The sequence below is a fragment of the Sander lucioperca genome, chromosome 1, assembly GCF_008315115.2.
Source record: "Sander lucioperca isolate FBNREF2018 chromosome 1, SLUC_FBN_1.2, whole genome shotgun sequence".
Lineage (NCBI taxonomy): Eukaryota > Metazoa > Chordata > Actinopteri > Perciformes > Percidae > Sander > Sander lucioperca.
In genome coordinates this window covers 13,798,286-13,822,233 of record NC_050173.1, presented here as the reverse complement: position 1 = coordinate 13,822,233, position 23,948 = coordinate 13,798,286, and the positions used below count along the sequence as shown (strand labels likewise).

The 23,948-nt window shown below is 41.5% G+C and overlaps 1 protein-coding gene across 4 annotated transcripts in view; it reads left to right on the top strand.

The window, feature by feature from the left end:
- The window catches only part of LOC116048878 (A-kinase anchor protein 2), a 97,804-nt gene that overhangs the window by 53,892 nt on the left and 19,964 nt on the right, over nucleotides 1-23,948 (top strand). For all 4 annotated transcript variants that reach the window (XM_035999107.1, XM_035999109.1, XM_031298162.2 and 1 more), the window contains one exon: nucleotides 3,692-3,777. In XM_035999107.1, the coding sequence (XP_035855000.1) occupies nucleotides 3,692-3,777 (86 nt within the window). The remainder of the gene's footprint in view (nucleotides 1-3,691; nucleotides 3,778-23,948) is intronic.

The window sequence follows — 23,948 nt, the reverse complement described above, 5'->3', positions numbered from 1 at the left end:
GTTAATGGAGCCTGACCAATCCAGTTAGCCTGTGTGGGTTTGTGTGTGCGTGTTTTTGATGTAATGCAAGGAGCTGTACGTGAACAACAGACTTGTTGAGTTTACCAGCCCCACTGCCACGCCTGCAGTACTCCTCTGACTCTGTAGGGGTCTCTCTTTTTTCTTGTCTGCTTGCCCTCACGGTTGTATGGACTGTTAAAACAAAAAAGGAGCCATTTTCTATTGTTCACACTTCTCGCTCTCTTTTTCTCTCTCTCTCTCTCTCTCTCTCTCTCTATGGGTATGACAACTCACACTGTCACATTCTCATTCTCTCTATCTCTCTCTCTCTGATGTCTGTATCCTCTCTCTTTGGTCAATAAAGCTGAGTTTCTCCAGTGCCCTCCTGCCGTCTCTTGCTTGTTGTTCTTTCCATCTGTCTCTAACATTCACTTTGTCATTGGCTGCTGACAAACAGATCACAAGCTATCCTTACTGCACCCCCTATCTGTTATAATACCCACTGCCACTAACAAACACACACATGCACACACACATTATTTTACACTTAAATGAAGGGAACATGTTGTCCAGAGTGTTTTCAAAGGTCACATAGGATAAAAATGCAGTCAGGTTATCAATCACTATTTTTCAAAGTTGCACCACAAATTCACACCTGAAATATCAGCTCATACAACTTTCAGTTTATGCCCAATATAATAAATACAACTTTTAATTAAGTCTCATTTATTTAAGCCCAGTCAAGCCAACAAACAAACTAGATCAAGACTAAAGCCCCAGTCATAGCAAGTTGGAAGTTACATAACTACTGCTTCGATTTACTGAGTAAGACCTTTATTCTGAGTACCTCAGAATATTTACTAGATTGAAATAGCACATAATACAATAAATGCTTGACAAATAAGCTAAATAAGTGTCCGGGTTGGCTCAGTGGGTAGAGCAGGCGCGCATATACTTGGAGGTTTATGCCTTGACGCAGAGGTCCAGGGTTCGAATCCGACCTGTGACGATTTCCTGCATGTCTTCCCCCCCTCTCTCTCTCCTTTCTCACCTAGCTGTCCTGTCAAATAAAGGCAGAAAGCCCAAAAAAGAATCTATAAAAAAAAAAAATACACCAATGGAATGTAGAAAATGTCCATGAATTTACATGAATGTGAAAATATGGCCTAATAGGAAACAACACTGAGGTGCAAGGCTCTGCGCCTGTAGCCGCACACTCACTGTGAGATGCTCTGAGAATGGGATTAAAGCCTGAAACTTTAAACATTTTATGTTAGTAGGTTAACTCTTAAAACAGCTCAATTGCAACATGGTACAGCATCAGTCTGTTTCTACTAGAAATATTAAAAAATAAATGGATGGCTGTGTAAGTACTGGAATGCAGTGCAACGTTTTAATATAAGCTCTCTCTTTCAGTATGACAATGGCCACTGCTCATGAAACATGGCTCTAATATTACTGCAACATTTCTGTAGGGACTCCTACTGTGTCTGTGGCCTTTACACACTGCAAAAAATACAGAGTGGGTAGGAGCATAGGAGGGTAAAAACTTGCAGGAGCCCTGAGGCGCCCCCCTGGTGTTAATAGTAGGTACTGCAAGAAATCATCTCAGTGCATGCTCATCTAACCTTAATAATAACACTGATAACACCATAGCAATGAACAGAGAGGACAACAAAGAAAAGCAATATGCCTGCCACACTAAACACTAAACATTTACTGTGTGAGACTCCCACTCATTTAAAAGCACACTGCATGAACACAGAGTCCTGGCCATGGACACTTTCAAGGATAACATTAATAGTGTACTGTACATACAATACACTATGGACATATGTCAGGACATGGACATCTTCTGAAACCACAGATATAGAGAGCAGTTGTACAATATCACCCTTCCGTTGATAATGTGCGTCTATCTCGGATGACGGACTGGGTGTTATCATTTCCCTTTAAAATACGCATGACCTGGAGAGGGCAGCAACACAAACATGACGCACACTTCCCCAGAGGACATAATACAAGGTGATAAATGATTGTATTCCATACGTCATGATGAGAAACAGGACTAACACACATGCACACCCTCTTCCTGCACAGAGGATGTGATTTCCGTGAAAATGAGCACTAATTGATTTATCTTAAGACAATGACAGCCTGCTGTCTTTCACAGAAACCATGACTGCAGATACAGTAACTGTTACACAGTCACGCACACGGACACACACACACACACACACACACACACACACACACACACACACATGAAAGGATGATAATCGACACAACAGTGGAAAATATGTATCACTGTAAGCATGCATTATAACATTGTGACTTGGAGTGCTCTAGGCCGCACGTACAGTAACACACGGCACTGATTGAACTGTGATTTGTAACATTGCACATGATTTGTGGTTTATTCCTGTTACTCTAACTCTACATACAGTCAATAGCACAAACAATTTAAAGCAACAATGATGAGGTATGAAATGAAGGTGCAACAGATATGTCAGCTGAATTATTAGATGTACAGTGGACCTGAATTACAACATACACTGGGTCTCATTTTCCTGGGATCCTGGCAGTAATAGTAATACACTACCACTGCTGCTGATACTACTAATACTGCTGCTATACTACTACTAATACTACCATTGCCAATACTGTCACTTCTATTCCTATTCCTAAAACTATTCAGGTCCTTTAAAAGTAATAACACGTATACAATACTACTTAAAAATAAGCATTATAAGAAAATTTCAGTGTTATATTATGGTATACACATAATAATTTGATTATTATTACTCATGCTTTAATATTTAAGCAACATTTTAATGTTGGGTAGTTTCAGCTGTACTCTATAAAATGATATATTTTGTATATTAAATATTAATCTACAAAGTAACTGGTTACTATAGCTGTCAAATACATAATGGAGTAAAAAAGTACAGTATTTGCTTCTGAAATGTAGTATAGTTGAAGTGTAAAGCAGCGTAAAATGTAAATACCGAAGCAAAGTAAATGTACCTTAAAATACTATACATTTAAGTACAGTATTATAAGAGTGCATGTACTGAGTTACTCTCTATCACTGGCCACTACTACCATAGTTGCTGCTATACTGTGACAGCAAAAACTACTACAGTTGCAGGAGTTGTTGCCATTGCGGTGGAAGTAGCAGCACAGTAGCAGTGGTGATGGTAGTAGCTTAAGTATATTAAGTATAAGTATTCATGTTGATATTTTGTACTCTAACAGCAGTGTTATTACTTCAGTCCCAGTGAGTGTGGGTATCAGGAGGTTGAGGTTGATAAGTGATGATATATGGAGCCAGATGAACATGACTCCTCGAGGTAGAACTGGGTCACTCAAGCAGCAAAGAACAGAGTCAAGATAAAAGTACAGCCAGAAACAAACACTCTTAGGACAACTAAGGATTTATTATATCTGTCAAGCAAGCACAGTTGCTCTGGTTGCATTACAAAAGCTTGAATAACAGATGTTAGCAGTTCACTGATTTACAATCCACCACAAAAGCATGTTATGCACATCTCTATTAATATGATCATATTTACAGGTCAGCTGCATGTTGCATGCCAAAAAGGTCACTCACAGGTACAAATGATTATGAAAGAAGATGATAATCAAAGATATCAATGGTAACAATAACTCAAATTTTGTTTTATCATAGGCTACGGCAAAACACCAGCGATTACCACGACAACAGCAAATGGGTTTCAAGCTTCAATGCCGACCAGGCATCCTCACACTGCCATGGTGAGTAGTCTGTGCCCGTTTGAGGGTGTTTTTATGTAATGGTGCAATTACTTGAATCCAAAACTACTTTGTAGAAAGTTACAACTAGCGGCAGGACGAGTGTTTCTACAGATATTCTGCACATATTGTACTCGCACTTTTTGTCAGAAAGCTTGGTTTGACATCAAAAGAGTTAGGGGCTACACCAGTTCACTACCGGCCAGGAAACCTTTCATGATGCTGTCATGCGGTTAGGAGACTGTTTTACACCTTTTACATGGGATGGGATTACAGACTTCCAAGCAACAATTTCCGTGATTCATTTTTTTGACTGTTTGTCTACTTTATGAGGTTGTGTCAGACTGGTCTGTTTTTTTATTTTTATTTTTTATTTATAAAACTTTTAGCAGAGATAAAAAAAAAAAGATGATACACAAATCATAGTAAGAACAAGACAACCATAGTGCTAAGAGAATGTGGGCAGGTAAGATCTGTGAGTTCTTCTCAACTGGGAACATCTGTGCCATTCAAGTCTTGCCATAGTGCACATGTGTCAAACTTGAGGCCCACGACGTTTTTGTCTTGTTTTTCAACGTTTTTGTCACTTTTTCTGATGTTTTTGTCACTTTTTCGGCATTTTTGTTACTTTGTCCAACGTTTTTGTCACTTTGTCCTACGTTTTTGTCACTTTTCCTGACGTTTTTGTCACTTTTTTCAACGTTTTTGTCACTTTTTCCGACGTTTTTGTCACTTTTTTGACATTTTTGTTGTTTTTAACAACATTTTTAGGCGCTTTTTTTCTATGATGGCTAAGGAACTTTTTTGTTGGCTTTTTTAGGGCTTTATGTCGACCAAACTGTAAGAGAGAAGACTATATGAGACATGCAATAATGTGAAGTTGAGTTTGACGCCCCTGCCATAGTGCATTGTTAGAGTAGATGGAATTCAGGCTGATAATTTAAAAATATGTACATATAGCTTTAAGGGAAGGAATCATCAGGAAATTAAATCCCCAAATAATTCCTTGAATTCCTGAAAAAAAAGAGAGAATAGTGCTCCATAGTGTCAGATAGCTTAGTGCCCCTTAGCAACATCGCCAAAAATCCAAATTAATTAAGTATTTGGAGCAGAGGTTAGTGTTAATGTGTTTGCTTAAAGTGAGAATCATTGGGTTTCATGTTGAACTTCAGGCACCTGCAGAGTGTACTGTACGTGCTTCCAGACTGTTTGAATTACATCTGCTGGGGGGGGGGGCTTCAGTCACATTGTTTCCTTTCTACAGGTGCTTAGTTGTTTTTTTGTGGTGACATGTCCCGCTACAGTGTCTCTATAATATTTTATAGCTACCCATTGTATGTTTATTGCACTCAGTACATTTTATTTGACCTTACTGTACTTTGTTGCATTTTTATCTGCTATATCACTATAATATTTCTAAAGGGAACTTATGAGTCTTTACCTTTACTGTACTTTTAGGCATTTTAATCTACTATGGTATCAATTTGAATACGGTATTTATGTTTTATTAAATATTAAGTGTTGGTGTCCTAGACTTTCTCCTGTTCTCAGTTGTGGAAAAAGAAGTCAGATCGTTTAATTAAGTAACAGTAGCAATACTAAAATATATATCCATCCATCCATCTTCTTCCGCTTATCCGGTAACGGGTCGCGGGGGTAGCAGCTCCAGCAGGGGACCCCAAACTTCCCTTTCCCGAGCCACATTAACCAGCTCCGACTGGGGGATTCCGAGGCGTTCCCAGGCCAGGTTGGAGATATAATCCCTCCACCTAGTCCTGGGTCTTCCCCGAGGCCTCCTCCCAGCTGGACGTGCCTGGAAAACCTCCCTAGGGAGGCGCCCAGGGGGCATCCTTACCAGATGCCCGAATCACCTCAACTGGCTCCTTTCGACGCGAAGGAGCAGTGGCTCTACTCCGAGCTCCTCACGGATGACTGAGCTTCTCACCCTATCTCTAAGGGAGACACCAGCCACCCTCCTGAGGAAACCCATTTCGGCCGCTTGTACCCTGGATCTCGTTCTTTCGGTCATGACCCAGCCTTCATGACCATAGATGAGGGTAGGAACGAAAACTGACCGGTAGATTGAGAGCTTTGCCTTCTGGCTCAGCTCTCTTTTCGTCACAACGGTGCGATAAATTGAGTGTAATACCGCACCCGCTGCGCCGATTCTCCGACCAATCTCCCGCTCCATTGTTCCCTCACTCGCGAACAAGACTCCAAGGTACTTGAACTCCTTCACTTGGGGTAAAGACTCATTCCCTACCTGGAGAAGGCACTCCATCGGTTTCCTGCTGAGAACCATGGCCTCAGATTTAGAGGTGCTGATCCTCATCCCAGCCGCTTCACACTCGGCTGCGAACCAATCCAGTGAGTGCTGAAGGTCACAGGCCGACGATGCCATCAGGACCACATCATCTGCAAAAAGCAGCGATGAGATCCCCAGCTCACCAAACTGCAACCCCTCTCCACCCCGACTACGCCTCGATATCCTGTCCATAAATACTACAAACAGGATTGGTGACAAATATATATATAATTTTTAAATACTCCATACCACTTAAAGTTGTATTTAAGTAAAAGTAAGTATCGTGAGCATCATGTACTAAAGTATTTAAAAGTAAACCTACTTATTATGCAGAATTCTGTGTGTTATTATTATATAAGTGTACATCCATTCCATGATTATAACTGATACATCATAGAACATTGCACCATATCTTATTAACGGATGATGTTTTATAAGTAAAATCTTACTTTAAAAAACAGTAAATGTAGTGGGGTAAATGACCCAATATTTCACTCTTAAAGGGGTAGGCTACTCTAGCAATTTAGTATCACACTTCCATAAAGCTGGGGGCCTTGAGAAAGACAGATTAAACAATAAAATGGTCAGAATAAGTGCAGCAGAGGCAGAGGTATCTGACTTTTAGCCCCATGAGTCACACCCCAAAAACACTGGATCCTACGCTTCCCATGATGCAAGTTGATAGTGAACTGGACTTTATGTGTAAAATCGGTCGAGTGCCCCTTTAAATGTAGTGGAGCAGCAGAAAGTGGCATAAATATAAAAATACTTTTTTTCATTTAAAGTAAATGTACTAGTAAATTGTACGGTGCAATAGAGTAGGCTACTGGAGTAAATGTGGGTTAGCTTACTTAGTTACCACCACCGCCTGTTCTGGAGTGTTCTGAGTTTGTTGTTGTTTCTGTAAAAATGCCACCTGAGCACATTTGACTAAGGGGAGGTAGAGCTGGAGGTGGGGAGACAGGGAGACAGGGCGGTGGGGAGACAGGGAGGTGGGGTACAGTAGCATTGGGGGGGGGGGGGGGGGGTGCTGGCTGGGCTGCAGTCAGATTGTTTTGCAGCTGAATAAATGAATGAAAGGCAGTACTGGTAACCTGATCCGTCCGGGTCGGCCTCATTGTGCTTGGCTGGAGCTCGCGCTGGCGGCTCGCTCTCTGATTGTCTCTGGAACGGGACAGAAAACACTCCCGGGACCTCGCGAGCCCTGCATTATTCAGCGCGCGTGCCTAAAAAGAGAGAGAGAGAGAGAGAGAGAGAGAGAGAGAGAGAGAGAGAGAGAGAGAGAGAGAGAGAGAGAGGAGTGAAGGGGAGAGAGGAAGGAGAGGATAGGGAGGAGGGACCGCCGCCGGTTGGCAAAGCTGGCGCGTAAAAGGAGCTCAATGTCATCTCAGTTAGAGCCTGCCGTTAACGTTACAGCTGTTGGGAGCACACGAGCATCCGGTCCTCTACTTCTCCTCTCCGCTTGTTTCTCTGACGGCCCGCCGGCCGCCGCGTCCACACGTCTTTTTGTCTCTCGAGGTGAACGTTAAGGAAAAAGAAGACAAAGAAGAAGAAGTAACGGTCAGCAGGTCGGTTTCGCCTCCACCGTTCAAACCTAATCCCGGTTATTAGCCGTTTACGTTACCCGGTCTTAGGGAGCTCCGGGGGATCAGCGCTTTTGCTACTTTCCTCACGCAGGTAGATTGAATTAAAACAAAAGTAATGTTCAAAACGTAACACAAATGTATTTTAACTTAAGTTTCTGGAGAAAAGAAAACTCAAGTGGAGGGTGTGTGTTTGTGTGTGTGTGTGTGTGTGTGTCCATCGGGCTTTTTTTGAATGCTGATGGTGCTGTTAGTTAGCTGTGTGTGTGTGTGTGTGTGTGTGTGTGTGTGTGTGTGTGTGTGTGTGTGTGTGTGTGTGTGTGTGTGTGTGTTGCTTTTTCTTTGTGTGTGCGCTGGTTAACAGAGACCGAGACTGTAATTACACTGATTGCCTTTAAAGTGGTGAGGACACAGGATACTGCACCCTCCTCTCCTGAAGGAGAGAGACATCCAGAGGAGGATAGTGGACCAGACTGCTTGCTGCAGTAGTGTCTATTTCTCTCTCTGTGCCTTTGTGCTCCTCCTCCTCCTCTGCATCACTTTAACCTAGATATAGAAATGACCTTAACCTGGTTTTCATCATCCCCATTCTGAAGGACTTGGCAGAGACCATGAACACCACTAGTGACAGTATACTGTTGTCTAACTGGATGTTTGCTGGTTACTCACATTGGTTTTGTCCGGTTTATATACCCATCCTTTTGGTATCACGTTAGCTCATTGTGTAATTTTCATTTAATATACTGTACTGTTAGTCTTGCTCTTGTAAAAACCCTTGTACAACCTTACCACATGGTCAAGTCATCATTGAAGCCCCCACCCTTATTGAAAAGCACTCATTGGTTGCATTTTGAATATTACATGCACATGTTAACGTTTTAAAAAGGTGAACCTTAGAGGCAGTCACGGATGTGTCACAGAGCAGCAGTCCATCAAACCAAAGAGAGAGCTGCCACATGTCCAGAGCAAACCACCTGAAGACTTCATTTGTTTGTTCCAGATTTGCTTGTGGTGAATTTTCAACCTTATCTCCTCGCGTGTAGCTGTTGCCAAGCAACTTGTAATTCTTTGATCGCAGACTTTGACGTTGTTCATGGTCAACGAGGGATTGACATTGCCGTGCCGGATGTAACTGGCTGATGGGTGTTTCTTTTTGTCCTCTTGGTGCGGGCTCAGAGCATCAGAGACATGCTTCAGTTTAGACGAAGAGATCGAATCATCTTTTTCTGTGTAGCTCAATGTTAAAATTATTTGCTAATAAATAACCCATATTGGGTCAGGTGATTAAGTCCACTGTGACCACTCGGAAAAGAAATGCATACTCATTGTGCAGAAATAGTACGGTTAAATACAAAACACCCCTCCAAATGCTAATGCAATGCATGGAAAGTGCAGTCTCCCTGCTGTTGTCAGTATAACCGAAGGTGAAGAAGCTGTGGGGGGGGGCATCGTACCCTGACCCTGTTATCTCATCACTCCCAATCATGCTGATTGATTTTACGTCACTGTAGAGTTACTGACGTTTTCCTTGAGTGCGGCTGACTAGCACACTATCAAAGGAGTGATGCAAGCTCCAGAAATCAAGTGTGTCTCTTTGAACATTCTTGCAGTTGCTCTGAGATGTGTTCATTTTTAGTTACGTGACAGCTTTTATTTATTTTGCACACAGTTTACACAGCAGTGCCCCTGAGCCAGGCAAACACATCCACCTGTCGAGGAGAGGCAAAGGCAGCATCAAAGCCATAGCTTCACATCCGTTCATCTTCATCTTTTCAAACAACGTGCCTCGTTACAGAGAGTTCAATCTGTGTTAAGTCACCTCTTCAGTACGGCTGCCACCTCTTAGTCGATTAGTCAACTAATCGGTCGTTTTGGTCTTGGTCGACTAAGATTTCTTTAGTTGATGAGTCATTTTTTATGCTTATTCATGCTTAATTACTCATTTCCAAGAAACTTATGAGCACATTTCTGGTAAGCACAAGATTTAAAGTGGTGCTTTTGCTGGATTAATTGTGGAGAAACTCAGTTTTACAGATGGTTCATTAACTACATTTATATTGTGCTTTTCTAGTCTTAATCGCCTCTCAAAGAGCACAGCTCTGTCGATTACATCAACTAATCGATTAATCGACAAAATCATATAAGTGTTAGTCGACTAAGAATTTCTTTAGTCGAGGACAGCCCTACTCTTCAGGGAGATTTTTGGAGCAATAATAAAATCAGTAAAACAGGGCACAAAGGTAACAAAAGCTCCATAGTGAAGCCACTGATTGTAACATTGAAAGTTGAGGGGTAAACAAAGTAGTGGTGGACACACTGTATTCAGAATAGCTCATCGTCCGTGTGTTCACTGTTTTGTTGGTCGCCACTCGAAATTACTAGCTGATTCTGGAAAATAACGAAGCGAAGCAGCAAACTGCCAATTCAGAGTGTTTGCCAATACCTCTGCTGAGCCAGGGGACAGAAATATCACAGCCAGCTCTGCATTTGATTATATAGTCAATGACAGGAGGTATCTGCCACATGCTCCAGCCCCCCCCCACAGAGACTGTCAGTGTTGCTCAAGGTTTTTGTGCGTTGTGCAGTGTGTGTGTGTGTGTGTGTGTGTGTGTGTGTGTGTGTGTGTCTGGTTGAAGTACTTTTTCCGTTCCCACCCTTCTCAGCAGCGTGGACTGTGGGAACATTGACAGGAACAACAGACTTATCAATGATGTCTTCTTCCTCCAAACCTCTCCCTCTTCCCATAAAGCACACACACATAGTGTGGTTGATGATGCTAAAGATTGGTGAGCCAAGAGTACACAGGAGGTGGAAATGAGAATGAGGTGCTGAAGGAGAGACGGGATGAGAGAGACCGATGTGATGACAAGAAACAATGAGTCCAAGAAAGATAAAGGGCGGTGCAGGTGTGTGTGTTTGTGTGTGTGTGTGTGTGTGTGTGTGTGTGTGTGTGTGTGTGTGTGTGTGTGTGTGTGTGTGATGGTGGTAGGTGGAGTGGGGAATATAAGGCGAGTGAGGAAAACGGGAGAGAGGGAGGTGGAGGGGGGTGCTAGTAGGAAGTCTGTTCTGCCTCACACAGCTCAGTGTTGTTGACATTAACTGGCTCATGGCCTTTCAATGGCCGATCTGTTGATGGGCCTCCACTGGCTGTCTTCCAGGAAGAGAGTGATACTCCGCCTTGTGTTATTGGATGAAGTCCCAAACATTACAGTCATATCAGCGCCGTTCAGATGGACACTAAATATACAAGTGATGTTACGTTTTGCGAACGATCCGATTCTTTTAAACGGCTCTTTGGTACAAAGAAGGGAACCGAGTTGTACTTAGTGAGAGACGTTTAAAAAAAAAAAAAAATGATCGTACAGTATACTTGTTTTTATTATGCCAGTTGAGTGTTGGATGAATTGCATTCAAGGCAAGGCAACTTTATTTACATAACACATTTCATAGACACTCATTTTTCATAGACAGACAATTTACAGAGTGTAAATTCACTGACAAAGCAGAGGGATATGGCGTCACCCTGTGTAAAGTGTACAAGGCAGATCATTGTCATTAGGTCTGGCAATACGAGTGATTTAGTGCTGCTAAAACTAGACCACGCATGCAAAATGACGTTGTATTTGTTGGATGTCTAAGTTTGAATTTGATTGAATTCTTACCCCATTATTATCCTCGTGATTATAACCCATGCCCCCTAAAAAAAAAAAAAAATTATGGAACAGAGCCAAAAGATCCGGCTCCCTTCAAAGAGCTGTAATTCCCACGATTGTGGTTTACCAGTTTATAGATATGAGTGTGTCATCAGCTGACAATGAGTGGATAACATGAAAGGAAAGAAAAAAAAAATGTGGCTTGGGCATTTGTCATTGAAAATCATATGAGTGCCCCTCAGGCCAGCTATTAAACTGAGCCTTAAAAAATATTTTTTCCCAGCATTTAAACAAAGCCTCCTCATGTTTGTACATGTCTGAAGTAGCTAGAATTTGAAGTATTTCTTTGGGCTATGAATAACACTTTGTGGGTATTTTTGATTGGCCCATGGGAATGGATGACAGCTAAACGTGACACAGTAGCGTCTGTGTGTGTCTGCCTAAGGGCTTCTGGTTTATTTCTTATAACTTCTTTGATAATGCAGCAAAAAGAAGTCACCTTGACACAGTATAAGAAGAGCACATTTGAAGAGATGAAAGCACTTTTCAAAAGTTAGACTGTTAGAAGTTTGAATTCTTAATAAAACCAATCATAATGGCATAGGAAAAAGGAAATATACCTGAGTCATGGGCACGAGTGCTGTGATTGGGTATCCAGTTAGAGATGGTTTTGGTCCTTTGATAATCAAACTGAGTTGCCATCTTGTCTTTACTTCATTATTCAGTCAAATATCCAAGCGGTGCTGAAAAATGAAGCCAATGCAAAAGTGCAAATAACTGCAGTTCATCGAGTGGCCACTTCAGGCTGGCTCCAAAAGTGAGTCAATCGGCGGAGGCAACCGGGAGCCGCCCACTTTGTGTTTTATTTTGGATTTTCAGAAACCTATAGATGATGTCACGGATATTAGGACCATACCTTTTACAGTGTCTGCTAATAAATTTATATAAAAAAAAAATGTATTATTCCTGATCAGGAGTGACGGACATATCCAATCGCTAATTCTATTTTTACTTAACCCAGATGCTATGGTAGAGCAGTTAACTCATCGCAGTCATGTTTTTCAAGAAATATGTCATTGTAAAGCAGCATTGATCTCATCCATGCTTGTCACCATTTTTGTTGGAATGAATTCTGGCCCTGGCGCGTTATTATGGAGCCCACGTAACTTCTAGGCAAGTCCCGCCCTACGAAGCAGCTCGATTGGTTGGTGTTAGGCATTGACCTCGAGTGGTTAAGGTTAGGATAGCCGATTGGTCAGGGGATAGGACCTGAACAAATCGGGTTAGGTTACCTTGCGTAAGCATGGACGCCTGACCAATAGTAGTGTGTGAATGCTATTGAAGGGTGGGTCTTGCCTAGAAGTTATGTGGGTTCCATAATAACACAGCCCTGGCACAAGAAGATAACTTCCTCATTCTTACTGCCTACAAAGCTCTGATTGGCTCACCTAAACTATTTGGTTTGGTGTATCCGCCACAAGGGAACACGTTTTTTTTTACTGCCATATTATGTTGAGACTCATGTCACTTTGAAAATGACAATGAAAGAAAATAATGGCTGAAGTAGGCTATTTTTTTGTCACATTCCATCTTCCATCAAAGTATTTTGTCCCGTGTTTTGGTATTTGTGTTCCAGAGAGGAAGAGAACTGAAGGGATGCAGGAAACACAACAATACAACCCAGCCATGTGATGGCCACCATTACACAACCCCCCCACCCACTATTGTCTGCAACATCCACCGACCATTGTTGTACTGTGCAACAGAAGTCATTCATTTAACACAAAAGCAAAGCACAAACCACCTGCTAGCACAAATACTGTGTTTACAACAAAGACACGAACACAGACAATGAAAATGCAGCTAAAAAATACCGGGAACAGGACATATTTTAGAAAACTGCCTTTGAACAGAACATTTCTAACTTTAAAAAATATATCAAATTTCTTGAAGGAAGCAGAGAGAGCTAAATTGCTTTCATTTTGGTTTTTACAATAAAAACCAAATCCATCCTGTCAGGAGTCAGGATGGAGTTTGACCTCTGATGTCAGGGCTTCATTTCCTAACGCAGTGCTGTGTTTAGGTGGTGAAACGCTGCAGAAGTCTCTTTATCACATTCCAGCTTCAGACTGGAATGTCTGAATCCTACTTGGGCTTTAGGTGTTACAGAATGTGTGAGGGGGGGGGCTCGTGGTGCCATCGTCTGTGTGGGTTTTGTCATTTCGTATTCTACCTTATCCTTGTGAAAGCCCAGCCGAGCTGTAGACCCTTAACATCTGGGGCATTTTTAGGAAGTGAGGTCATTTTGGCCAATTGTTACTTCTTTGAGTGTCAAGAATTGTGATTTGTCGTTGAGGTTCAACTATCTGCCAGACTGATCTCATGAAGTGGCGTATGTATGACACGCCAATTTGTATGCCATTATTGGCGTGTTATCAAGACGCATACTCGCTTTTTAGCGTGTTTATCAACGCCGTTTGGCCTCCATTGACTTACATTACCTTGCGATTGCGTGTGAATTGACGCCGTAGCGAGTAGTATGAAAGGGCGAAAATCCACGTAGGGAGGATGGGTCAAACACAGGTCTTTCACCCAGGAGAGCGGGGATCGTGTCCCGCGTGTGATGTTTCCTTTCCACGTTTGTTATTTTCCTAAACCCAACCTCGTTCTTCTTTTCCTAATCCCAACCCGCGTGTGACGTTTCCTAAACCCAACCGTAGTCTCGCGATAACACGCCACATGGCTTTAGAAAGTGGCGTGCATGTTTACGCGAAGTCATGATGTCATGTTGCATCTGCTTAGTATCTTGTCTATGAGAAACGGCTCACTACTATCCAACAATGGCGGACATGATCCATAAGATTTTTTTATCCACTTCTAGTTCCCATCGCCTCACGAAATATCTTCCTCTGGGATGAGGCAGGTCAGGCAGTAGAGCAGGATTAAAAAGATAGTCCTGAGCACACCTCTAGGCTGCAACTCTCATGTCTTTCAACTGTAAAAACTCACTGCTGCTGTCAAGGATGTTCATGCAGGTTGTTGAAGGGTTGTGTGGTGAATACAATACAATAAATCAGTAAGTGAATCAGAAGAAGATAAGGTAACCGGGGCAAAAGAGGAAACACCAAACAGTAGGTTACAGCACTTCATCCCAAAGTAATTCCTGGAATGTGCTAAATGGCACAGGCTGTGTAACAGAATCTGAGGGGAGTTTTCTTTAAAGGTTAGCTTAAGGTTAGCACGTAGTTTTTGGGTGAAGATCAAAACTAGGTCAGTTAGGGTTATAGAGGTTAAAGTGAAAAGGGTTAAGTGTTGGATCTGAACTAAGGCAGTGGATGATCTTCCCAAGTATGGCAATACGATTTCTTAATCATTTTGATGATATGCACTTCAGGAATTTACTGGGAGGGAATCAGTTAAGCCATTTTGTTTATGCAGTGTTAACATGTACACAAGCAGAGACCGAAATAAATTAAACTGAAAGCTTGTTAGCATGTCTACTATTACTACTACTTCAGGTCATGTCGTCCTAACTACGGGAATCCATGATTGATATCCCTTTGAAACCACAGAAAATAGCACAGATGGGAAAAAAGTACTATCTAAATAAAAAGGGAATCATTATCAGACTCAGGTATGTTTGCAGTTACCAGGCTGCTTTCTTCCTGTGTGAAGCCTCCTTCCTCCTGCTTTCTAAATACTGCAGGCTAATGAGCTAGTTTCCGGAAATAGACATGTGATTAACACACTGCTCTTCTCAGTGTGAAGCAGAGCAGAGCTAGTTAATGCTGTAAGCTAACACTGGGAAGAGGTTCAGTCTCTTAGGACAACAGTGTTAATATACCTTCTAGTCTGTTATGGCGTGGGTCAGCTATAGCCATGCCCACTTTCTTGAGAAAGTGCAAATACTAATCTGTTACATGATCAATAAACTCCACCATACCAAAGAAGAGTGCGCTGGTGATGGATAATAGGATCAGAAACAATTCCTGATAAGTTCACCATATTAATGTTGTATATTAGTAGTTCTCAAACGTATTACTCTAAGGTCCACATCTGATTTTTAATAGAGGTAAGAGGTCCGGAATGATTGGCAATAACAAAATAACATTTAATCAACTCACTTTTAACTTTAAAGCAACATACATTCAAGTTGAGCTCTCGGTTTTCTTGGTCAACTTTTAATCTTCGGTTCATATGTGTATCAAACACGAGTTAGACTGGGTCCGGATTGACTTGCCATTTGGTCCGGATGCATGCGTCTTTGAGAAGCCATGTTGTATAGTTTTAACGCTATTATTATAAAGCTTGTTAGTATTGGCTGCATTTGACAAAGTAGGTTATCCAGTCAACAACATATAGTGATAACAAGCCAGCTAATTAGCTAGCTTTGCTGGGGTGTGTTTAGGGAAGGAGGTGTGTCAAGCGTTCTAAACATAGCTAGCTGTCATTAGTCTGAGTGAGTGTCGTGCAGTAATGTAAATCACTAATCTAATCTCTCTCTGCTCTGACTCAAACGATGCATTTAGGAGCATGCTAAAACCATGCTTTGAACTTCTCATTGAGCTAATTGTTGGCAACATAACATCAACAATTACGGGTAGCTCCAAAGAATTTCTAATAAGGGAAGAAGTTCCACTCTCTCGACACTTCCGGCTTCTATACTGGTTGCAGTTCCACTCTTGATCCATATAGGGGGCGCTCACAGGCCAGTGCAGAATGAATGGGACTCTATGGAACTATACCCCACAAAATCCACTTTTCTCAGGATATAATTTTTTTGTCTAGTAATTTGAATGTTGCATTCGAAAGGGGAGGCAAAGAAAATACACACTGCTGGTTGTTACATTTTTTTAAAGTCGCTTTTTTGTTCTAAAAAGCCTTTTAAAATGTCAATGACGTCATACACATATACGGCCAGAGATACTGCTTTACAGCAAGCTCTGAGCCACTTCCTTTTTTCTCTCGAGGCATCGACAACACAGCTGTCAGGTTAGGCTCTCCCTGTCAATACACGTGCTAGAAAGAGGTTTGCTAATGTTTTAAAGACCACGCTGAAATATTCACTCTGACATTCTGGTTCCACTTTGGATGCCGTCAAGCGGGAGCTCTGATCGTAATCAGTCCTTCACTGACCAATCAGCATTCATTAGCAGAATGCTAGCATGTTATGGGCAACAACGACTTAATCTGTAGGAAATTGAAAGGACATAAGTACTCGTTCATTCAACTTTCGACCTATAATCCACGTTGAACTTGCAGAAACTGCAATCAAATCTGAGATTTCTCAACGACAATCAAGCGAAAGAGACAAATTTAGCCGTCTAGCTCCATAGTGTCCCATTCATTTTGCACTGGACCGTGATCACCCCCAGTGGAACTCTGGTGGAACTGCAACCAAAGTAGGTACAATGGGGCTGAATAGGGAGTGAAAAGGCTTTCCGTAGACGGGCTTTGGTAGCTCCCATAGTCACACTAATGTTTGATTGGCTGATGATGTTAATGATGAAGATTGACTGTTCTGGCAAGCAAATCCATTGCCACCAAAAGAGGCAGCATGCGGATGTGATATACCTGTTCCAGCAATTTATGTGTGAAACTGCAAAAAGGCACCTTTTCATTTATTATACACCATTTTCAAATTATATGTGACACTAATGGTTTCTTTTTACTTTAGATAAAATCTCCAAAAAAGATTACATGTTAGCTTTCCTAACCACAGATTTTAATTTTATTCAAAACCATAAGCCCATTGGCCTGTTAGCCAGTTATCCTCACTGTGTGGTCTCTGCGCTGAGAGTCCTATGGTACAAAGTACTAAAATGGGCTGCTTCATGCTGGGAAAGGATTACAATTATATGCTTGGTGGCTTTTTTGTCACTCACAAGCTCACATACACACACAAAAACAGGCACGACCACATCCTCGAAACCCTCAGACTTAGCCATGCATGTGTCCCCTCTTCCTCAAGTGAAGATTTGTTCCTTCATGTCTGTCCGTAGCTTATTTCCTGCACGATCATCCTGTTATCTCCGATTGTCTGTCTGATTCCATAGAGGCTCATCTTTTATTTTTTCAGTTTCCGTTCTGAGATTACTTACAGTAATTTAGTAGCAGACTTGTTTACGAGATAAAGTTTAAGAAGTATGGCAATAGATGAACCGGAGAAGTGCCTGTAAGACTGAAACCATCATGCACTATACAGTGGTGCATTGATGGTGTGTGTGTGTGTGTGTGTGTGTGTGTGTGTGTGTGTGTGTGTGTGTGTGTGTGTGTGTGTGTGTGTGTGTGTGTGTGTGTGTGTGTGTGTGAAGTGATATGAAACAAAGGGAATGCTAGTGGACAGCAAGTACTGTCATGCTGAATTAACAGCAGGAGAGAGCTGTTACATAACCAAGGGAGGCTGAGGAAAGGAAGGGAATGAAACACTTTGCTACGTTACTTTGTTGTAAAAGAGTGTGGCGCTTATATTTTCTAGCATTCTTCATTCACATACATGAAACGGTTAGCATATCTTAACTGTTTTACCAAATCTATCAAATGGAACGTTAGAATAACTAACAAACCACCCAAATCAGTGTTTTTATTTAACTATACCTTGCAGAGTATGGTGTTAATGGTTTCAATATTCTCCATTCACATGCATGAAACTGTTAGCATTTGAGCTACCGTGATAAATACAGATTTGGGTGATGTATCCCAGCCTGCCAGTAGCTTTCAAACCATGTCAGGCTAATTTTAATTCTCAATCTAGCGAAAAGCAAAGAAAAGTGTAGTGCATTGTTTCCCCATGGTGGAGATGAATGGATTCCATTCAATGGAAATGTTGTGAAGTCTGCTTGAGGGCTTCTTACATAAAAACCCTACCAATGGTGACATTTCAACGTTGCTGCTTGCTGTTAAAGAGTAGTCATGGGTCATGCTAGAATGTATGAACATTAGCCAACATTGTTCCAATGGGCATTTAACCCAGGGCTAGTAGAAGTACAATGTGGATCATATAGCCCAAGTATAGGTTAACAATGTGTGTGTAAAAAGTGACTTAGAATATGCCATGTAAAAAGCCCTGAGAGATATTCTCAGCATTGAATCAGTAGAACTTAACAGTAGGTTTCTCTAAAAATTTAAAAAGTAAGATCTCAGGTTTTAGTTTGAGTCAAAACTAAAGAGCAAATGCAAACGTTTTGCTCACTTTTTAAAAAAAAAAAATACAATTTTCTTTTTGACTCAAAATAACCACATAATATATGATAGGCTTTATAGCTGTTTCTTGGTTGCTGCTGGCACAAGTCAGTAAATTACTTTTGGTAAAATTATTCATAGTCAATAATGTGTTTCATATAATCACATATATCTGTGTATTTAAGCAGTGTAATTTACAGAAAACTGTAAACTCTACTATGCATAGGGGGCTTAAACAGAGCTTATTTTGCAACAATGATTGACTCACTGTACATTACCTGTCACATAATACACACACACTGCACTATTTCACTGGGCAACACGCCCAGCAAAGTACAGTTTGTTTTACTGTCACAGTATGAAATATTATTATACACACAGATCTGGGCTCCAGTAAAAAAAAAAGCAATACAGTCGGTGCTTGTACTCAGTCCAAGACATAACTAATAATGGCTGGCTGTTCAGTGTTACTGCTAGACTGTGTTTTGTCCCAGTTATTCCTGCACTTGTGCAGGAAGTGTTAATCTGGCTCTGTGTCCTGTGCTCGGAGAGTTTTCACACTCTATGACTACAGACATTTTTGGTTAAGAAGATCTGTGAGCTTGTAAGTGTGTGTGTGTGTGGAGTGTAACATTAGTATTCAGCCTTGAGAGTCTCACTGAAGCGCCTGTCAGGCCCTTTGTTGTTGTTTCACGAAGGGGTCTTAGGGGGTCTGATGTTGTGTGTGAGGGGTGTCATTAGAAGCTTGGAAAGGGACACAAATAGCTGCCATGAGTCCAGACATGCAGTGCATACCTCTGTAACACTCAACTTAAAAGGCTTCTTAACATGATTTCCATCTGGTTGTTGTTTGAAGCTCTCTGGCAATGGGTAGGTGAAAATCGCGTTCATTGTTATTCTTTTGCAGTGCTGCAATATGCCATCACAGCGCTTGTGTGTCTGGGTAGGAAGCTGGGTGGAGATACACTCACAATCCTTATACCAATGCTCTTCCTTGTACTAGTACTTAAGCAGAAATAGATGTTGCTTTATTGATGCTGCACTGCTTGGCTGTGAACCATTCACTTTAAAGCCCTCGTGTGGGTTTGTGGATATTGTTTCAACGCTACTAACAGCTAACCATCCATAAGATTAAGCCAGGTCTTTAATATTTCAATTTAAAATGTGTAAAATTGTAAAAACCAAAAAGCAAATAAGCCAATTCCTAAAACCACTAAAGAGAATATATAATATATGAATGCTTTTTTTTTCTTCTTTAGTATGTCTATGTTGTGTTAAGTTGGCTGATCTGGTGGTTGTGTTTGTTTGTTTTTTTGCCAAATGTTGACCCCAGTGAACTAGTAGTGTCTTAGTGTGATTGTTTTTGTGTTTAAGTGCAGGTGGCCTTGAGTTTTTTGGTGTATTTCCTGTGTTGAGTTCCATTTCCATGGACACAAGTTAGCGCAGCTTCCTGGTTTCCTGTTTAGATAACCTGGGAGCTGTGATAGGCTTTAATCCAATCAGTTGCTTCCTGTAGTTTGCAGCATCATTTGTTTTAAAGTGTCCAACACACATCTTTAAATACATGGTCACTATCTTGATCATCCAGCAAGACTTGAGTGTGTTTACTGTAAAATAACTGTATGTGACTGAAGGATCTAGGAGGGTGTTACTCAGCAATCGGCAGCTTTTGTGAAAGGGGTTGCTTTTTGACAGGATTTGATTTTACAGCGTGGAAAAGCCCTTATACATTGTTCTATAGTTGAATTTGCTAGAGACAGACACTTTTTCAGTTAGGCTGTACAATAGATGAGTGACACTTTTCTCCTCAACTCAGACCTCATTATGAACCCTTCCTTCCTGTTCTAGAAATTTCTCCTAAATATTAACAAACAATCCGGATTTTAAATAGATTTGTGCATCGTAAGATTACATGCATAACCTATTTTTAATTGTGAAGATTTAATAACCATCCCGCCCATATAATGTGCAACTGAATGTCCTGTTGCAGTCCAAAATGTTACAAATAATGAACACTAGACACCAATGAAATACCGCCTCAAACATGCCTGTGTTTGACTTGTAATGCAAAGTTGCAAAATATCTCTTCAATATTGTATGCAAAATGAACGATTTAAATTGACACAGACACACAGTCTGTATACCCTGGAGCCATGCAGGACATGACCTAAACCAAAAGAGTAAAAGTGATTTACATACATACATATTTTTCTGTTCTTACATATGTTAACACCTTAGTTTGTTACTCTCTGTGCAAAATCATCTGTGTTTGTACAGCCAGTGTGTGTGTGTGTGTGTGTGTGTGTGTGTGTGTGTGTGTGTGTGTGTGTGTGTGTGTGTGTGTGTGTGTGTGTGTGTGTGTGTGTCTGTGTGTGGACATTTGTGTCTTTCTGGCACGCTGCGATGGTTAAGTGTGTCATTTGTTTCGTTTATGATCAATCACGATCAACTTTATGATAAAAGACTGCTCCGGGCACTACTCTTTATTGATTGGTGTTGACCCAGATGCATGCAATCACACGTACACACGCACATGGATAAACCACTAGTCACATATACTCCTTTTCCTCAGTCTCTTTTACCTCTGTCTTTTCATTTTCCAACAATTAGCTCTTCCCTCTGTAAATGTACCAGCACTGGCATAATGACCATCACACGTCTCTTTGTGTGTTACAACCCATCCAGGAACTGAACTCCCCAGTGCATATGCAATAATTGGGTTACTGTCCCAATTTTCTGTGACCGATTTTTTTCTTCATCAGTTATTTCTAGAATGGGAACTCACCAAGAAGTTGTGATTTGTCATTTTAAACAGGGACACTTAAAAGGGACGGGGGTGTTCATTTCTGTGTTTCTTTCAATGACGTTATCCAGACAAATTCACAGTTAGTTAGCATGGACAGCTACTGTCACCCTCTGACAGGACGCACAGCTGTTAATGGACACACTACGCTACAGAGTAGGATAGGAGTAGGATAACCTCTCTGACCGCTGGACCACCCTGCTGTTCTCAACATACCCCCTCCCCCACTCCATCCATTTTCATTAGATAAATGATGTCAGGGGGTTTAAAGCTGGAATTAAAAGACTGATTTGTACAGATCAAAGAGAAGTCCTACAAAACTGTCTTTTATTGCACGATTTTTGGGAGAAAAATACTTTGAAAGCTGATATTTCAGCCCTGTTATTCAGAGAAGACATTGATTAATAGTGCTTGTGCTTTATGTGGCCAGTGTCTGACTAAGTCCCTCATGTGTACAACACCTTGTTTAGTTTCTTGTCGTCGACACATGGTCAAGTTTTTGACAGCAGTGAGGAGACAACTAGCTTATTAGAGGAAAAAGTAATACCCAGAAAAAAATATCATCCTGTAAGTACTTCAGTAAAACTGCTTTTTCATTTGCTTATTTGGCTTTTAAAATTGAATCAATGTTGCACTTAATTGCTGAAATGCATTCTGACATCGGTTCCTCTTTGGGATCACCATCCTCCATCATTGAGCAGCAGCTGACACATTATTGCTAATTGCTCTTGTAAATTCGAGAAAAGTGTTTCCAGTGCGTCTTGATGTGGTGCTTGTGAGCAGAGAAAGTGAACCGTGACTCAGGTCAGCTCTAGTTTCCACTGGCCGGATCCTATGACCCAACAGGTTCACCCTCACACACAACACCCCTATAGACGAGTAGCATTAGAGTGACCCTGAGATATAAGAATCTGATTTCTTTTAGTGGGTTTACGCCTTAATTTCGGCATAATGACAAAGATTTGGTTTCATCCGTTGAGTTTTTATTTTATCAAGATGGACGAGCCTCTGAGACCAGCCTGTTACATGTAAAGTCTCCACTAAAAGCTCTAATTAAATACTTTGTAAGGCAGGATGAGACAGCGGATTTTATGTAATTTACTTTTAATTAAAAGGTGAATAGAACTAGCCTAGAAATCTAGACGCACCCTAGCGGCAGCCAGGGGGGTCTAGGCACATTCCGTTGGCTTGCGAGCTGGAAAAACCAAACTCTGGTCAGGCCAATCACATCGTGTATAGAGTCGGTAGGCAGGCTTATGGCTGCTGCTGCTGGGAACAGCGGTCTTCTGGAAGAACAAAGAACGGCACTGAAGTCATTCTTAAAAAAGGAAGATGTGTTCGGAGTTTTGCCGACCGGATACAGCAAAAGTTGAATCTATCAACTAGCTTCGCTACCTTCTTTGTTGCTCTGGTTGGTTGTAGCGCTATCCTATTGCGTGCAGAGGGAATTTGAAAGACAACCATTTATCCCGCCCCTCGGATTGAGCTCCGTTAATGGTGAGTTCCCAGACCCAACATCTTGATGTGGGTCTGGCTTGTCAGGCTAGAATAGAACTGGTACATCACTCTAACCCTTAGACTGAGTCAACAGTCCCATACTAATGATGATAGAAGAAAATACCATTCCCCCCTTCACCCCCTCCCTCTTTCTTCAGTCATCATCTCTTCATTATCGCCTCTCTGGCTGCCTCTCTCGCTCTGTCTCCTCAGAATTTGACAGGACCTGTAGGTTAAAGGGAAAGTGGGCGCACGACATATGCGTGGAGTGGGGAAAGCGAGTGCTCGGTCTTACACAGGAAGGGAGGAGTGGGGGCCACACGGTGGATGTTTTTGGTGTGTGTGTTTGTATGAGGGACTGCACAGAAGGGATCTTTGTGGGTGAGGGCATCTGGAGGAACACACACACACACTCAGCCCATGACATCACAGCTTACCGAGCAGCCGGCAGGAATGTTACTGAGAAAGGAGAGGCTTTGTGGAGGAGAGGAAAGAGACGGGAGGGGAGGAAAAGGAGGAGAAGAAGAGGAGGAAAAGGCTTGGCCAGGGAAAAGTCCGGCACTCCCACTATCTGGAACAGGACGGAGCAAGGCTGGACTGAAGGGAACAGAGCTAAATAGGAAAAAAGGATAAAGCTCATTAAAAGAAGTAGGACGTATTGTAATGTTACGAAACTAAAGGAAGCTTGCTTTTAAAAATTACACCATGGATTTACAAATGTCACTGAAATAGGCTATTATAGATTACTTGTAAGAGCAGCAGGTGAGTACCAACCCTTATTTCACTTTTTGGGGTCTTACGACAGTTTTGTTTTGCTGTTTAAGGTAATTTTATGGAACTTCTGTATTTTAAGATATATTTTAGTCGATGAGAACACCAAATATGTTGTACAAACTAAAATGACATGAGATGTTGGCTACAGAGGACAAACAGGAACTTGAATACTGTAAAGGAAAAGAGGAGGAAGTGTCAGAATACACACACACACACACACACACACACAAAAACACACACAGATATGTTTTGTATTAGATTAAGTATTGATGTCAAACTTGAGAATCTGTTGTAGTGAAAGTTATGCAAATGTTACAACATAATGTGAGAACTGAACTGCCCAATTTGGCCTGAAGATCTCATTGAGTTCTCTCTAT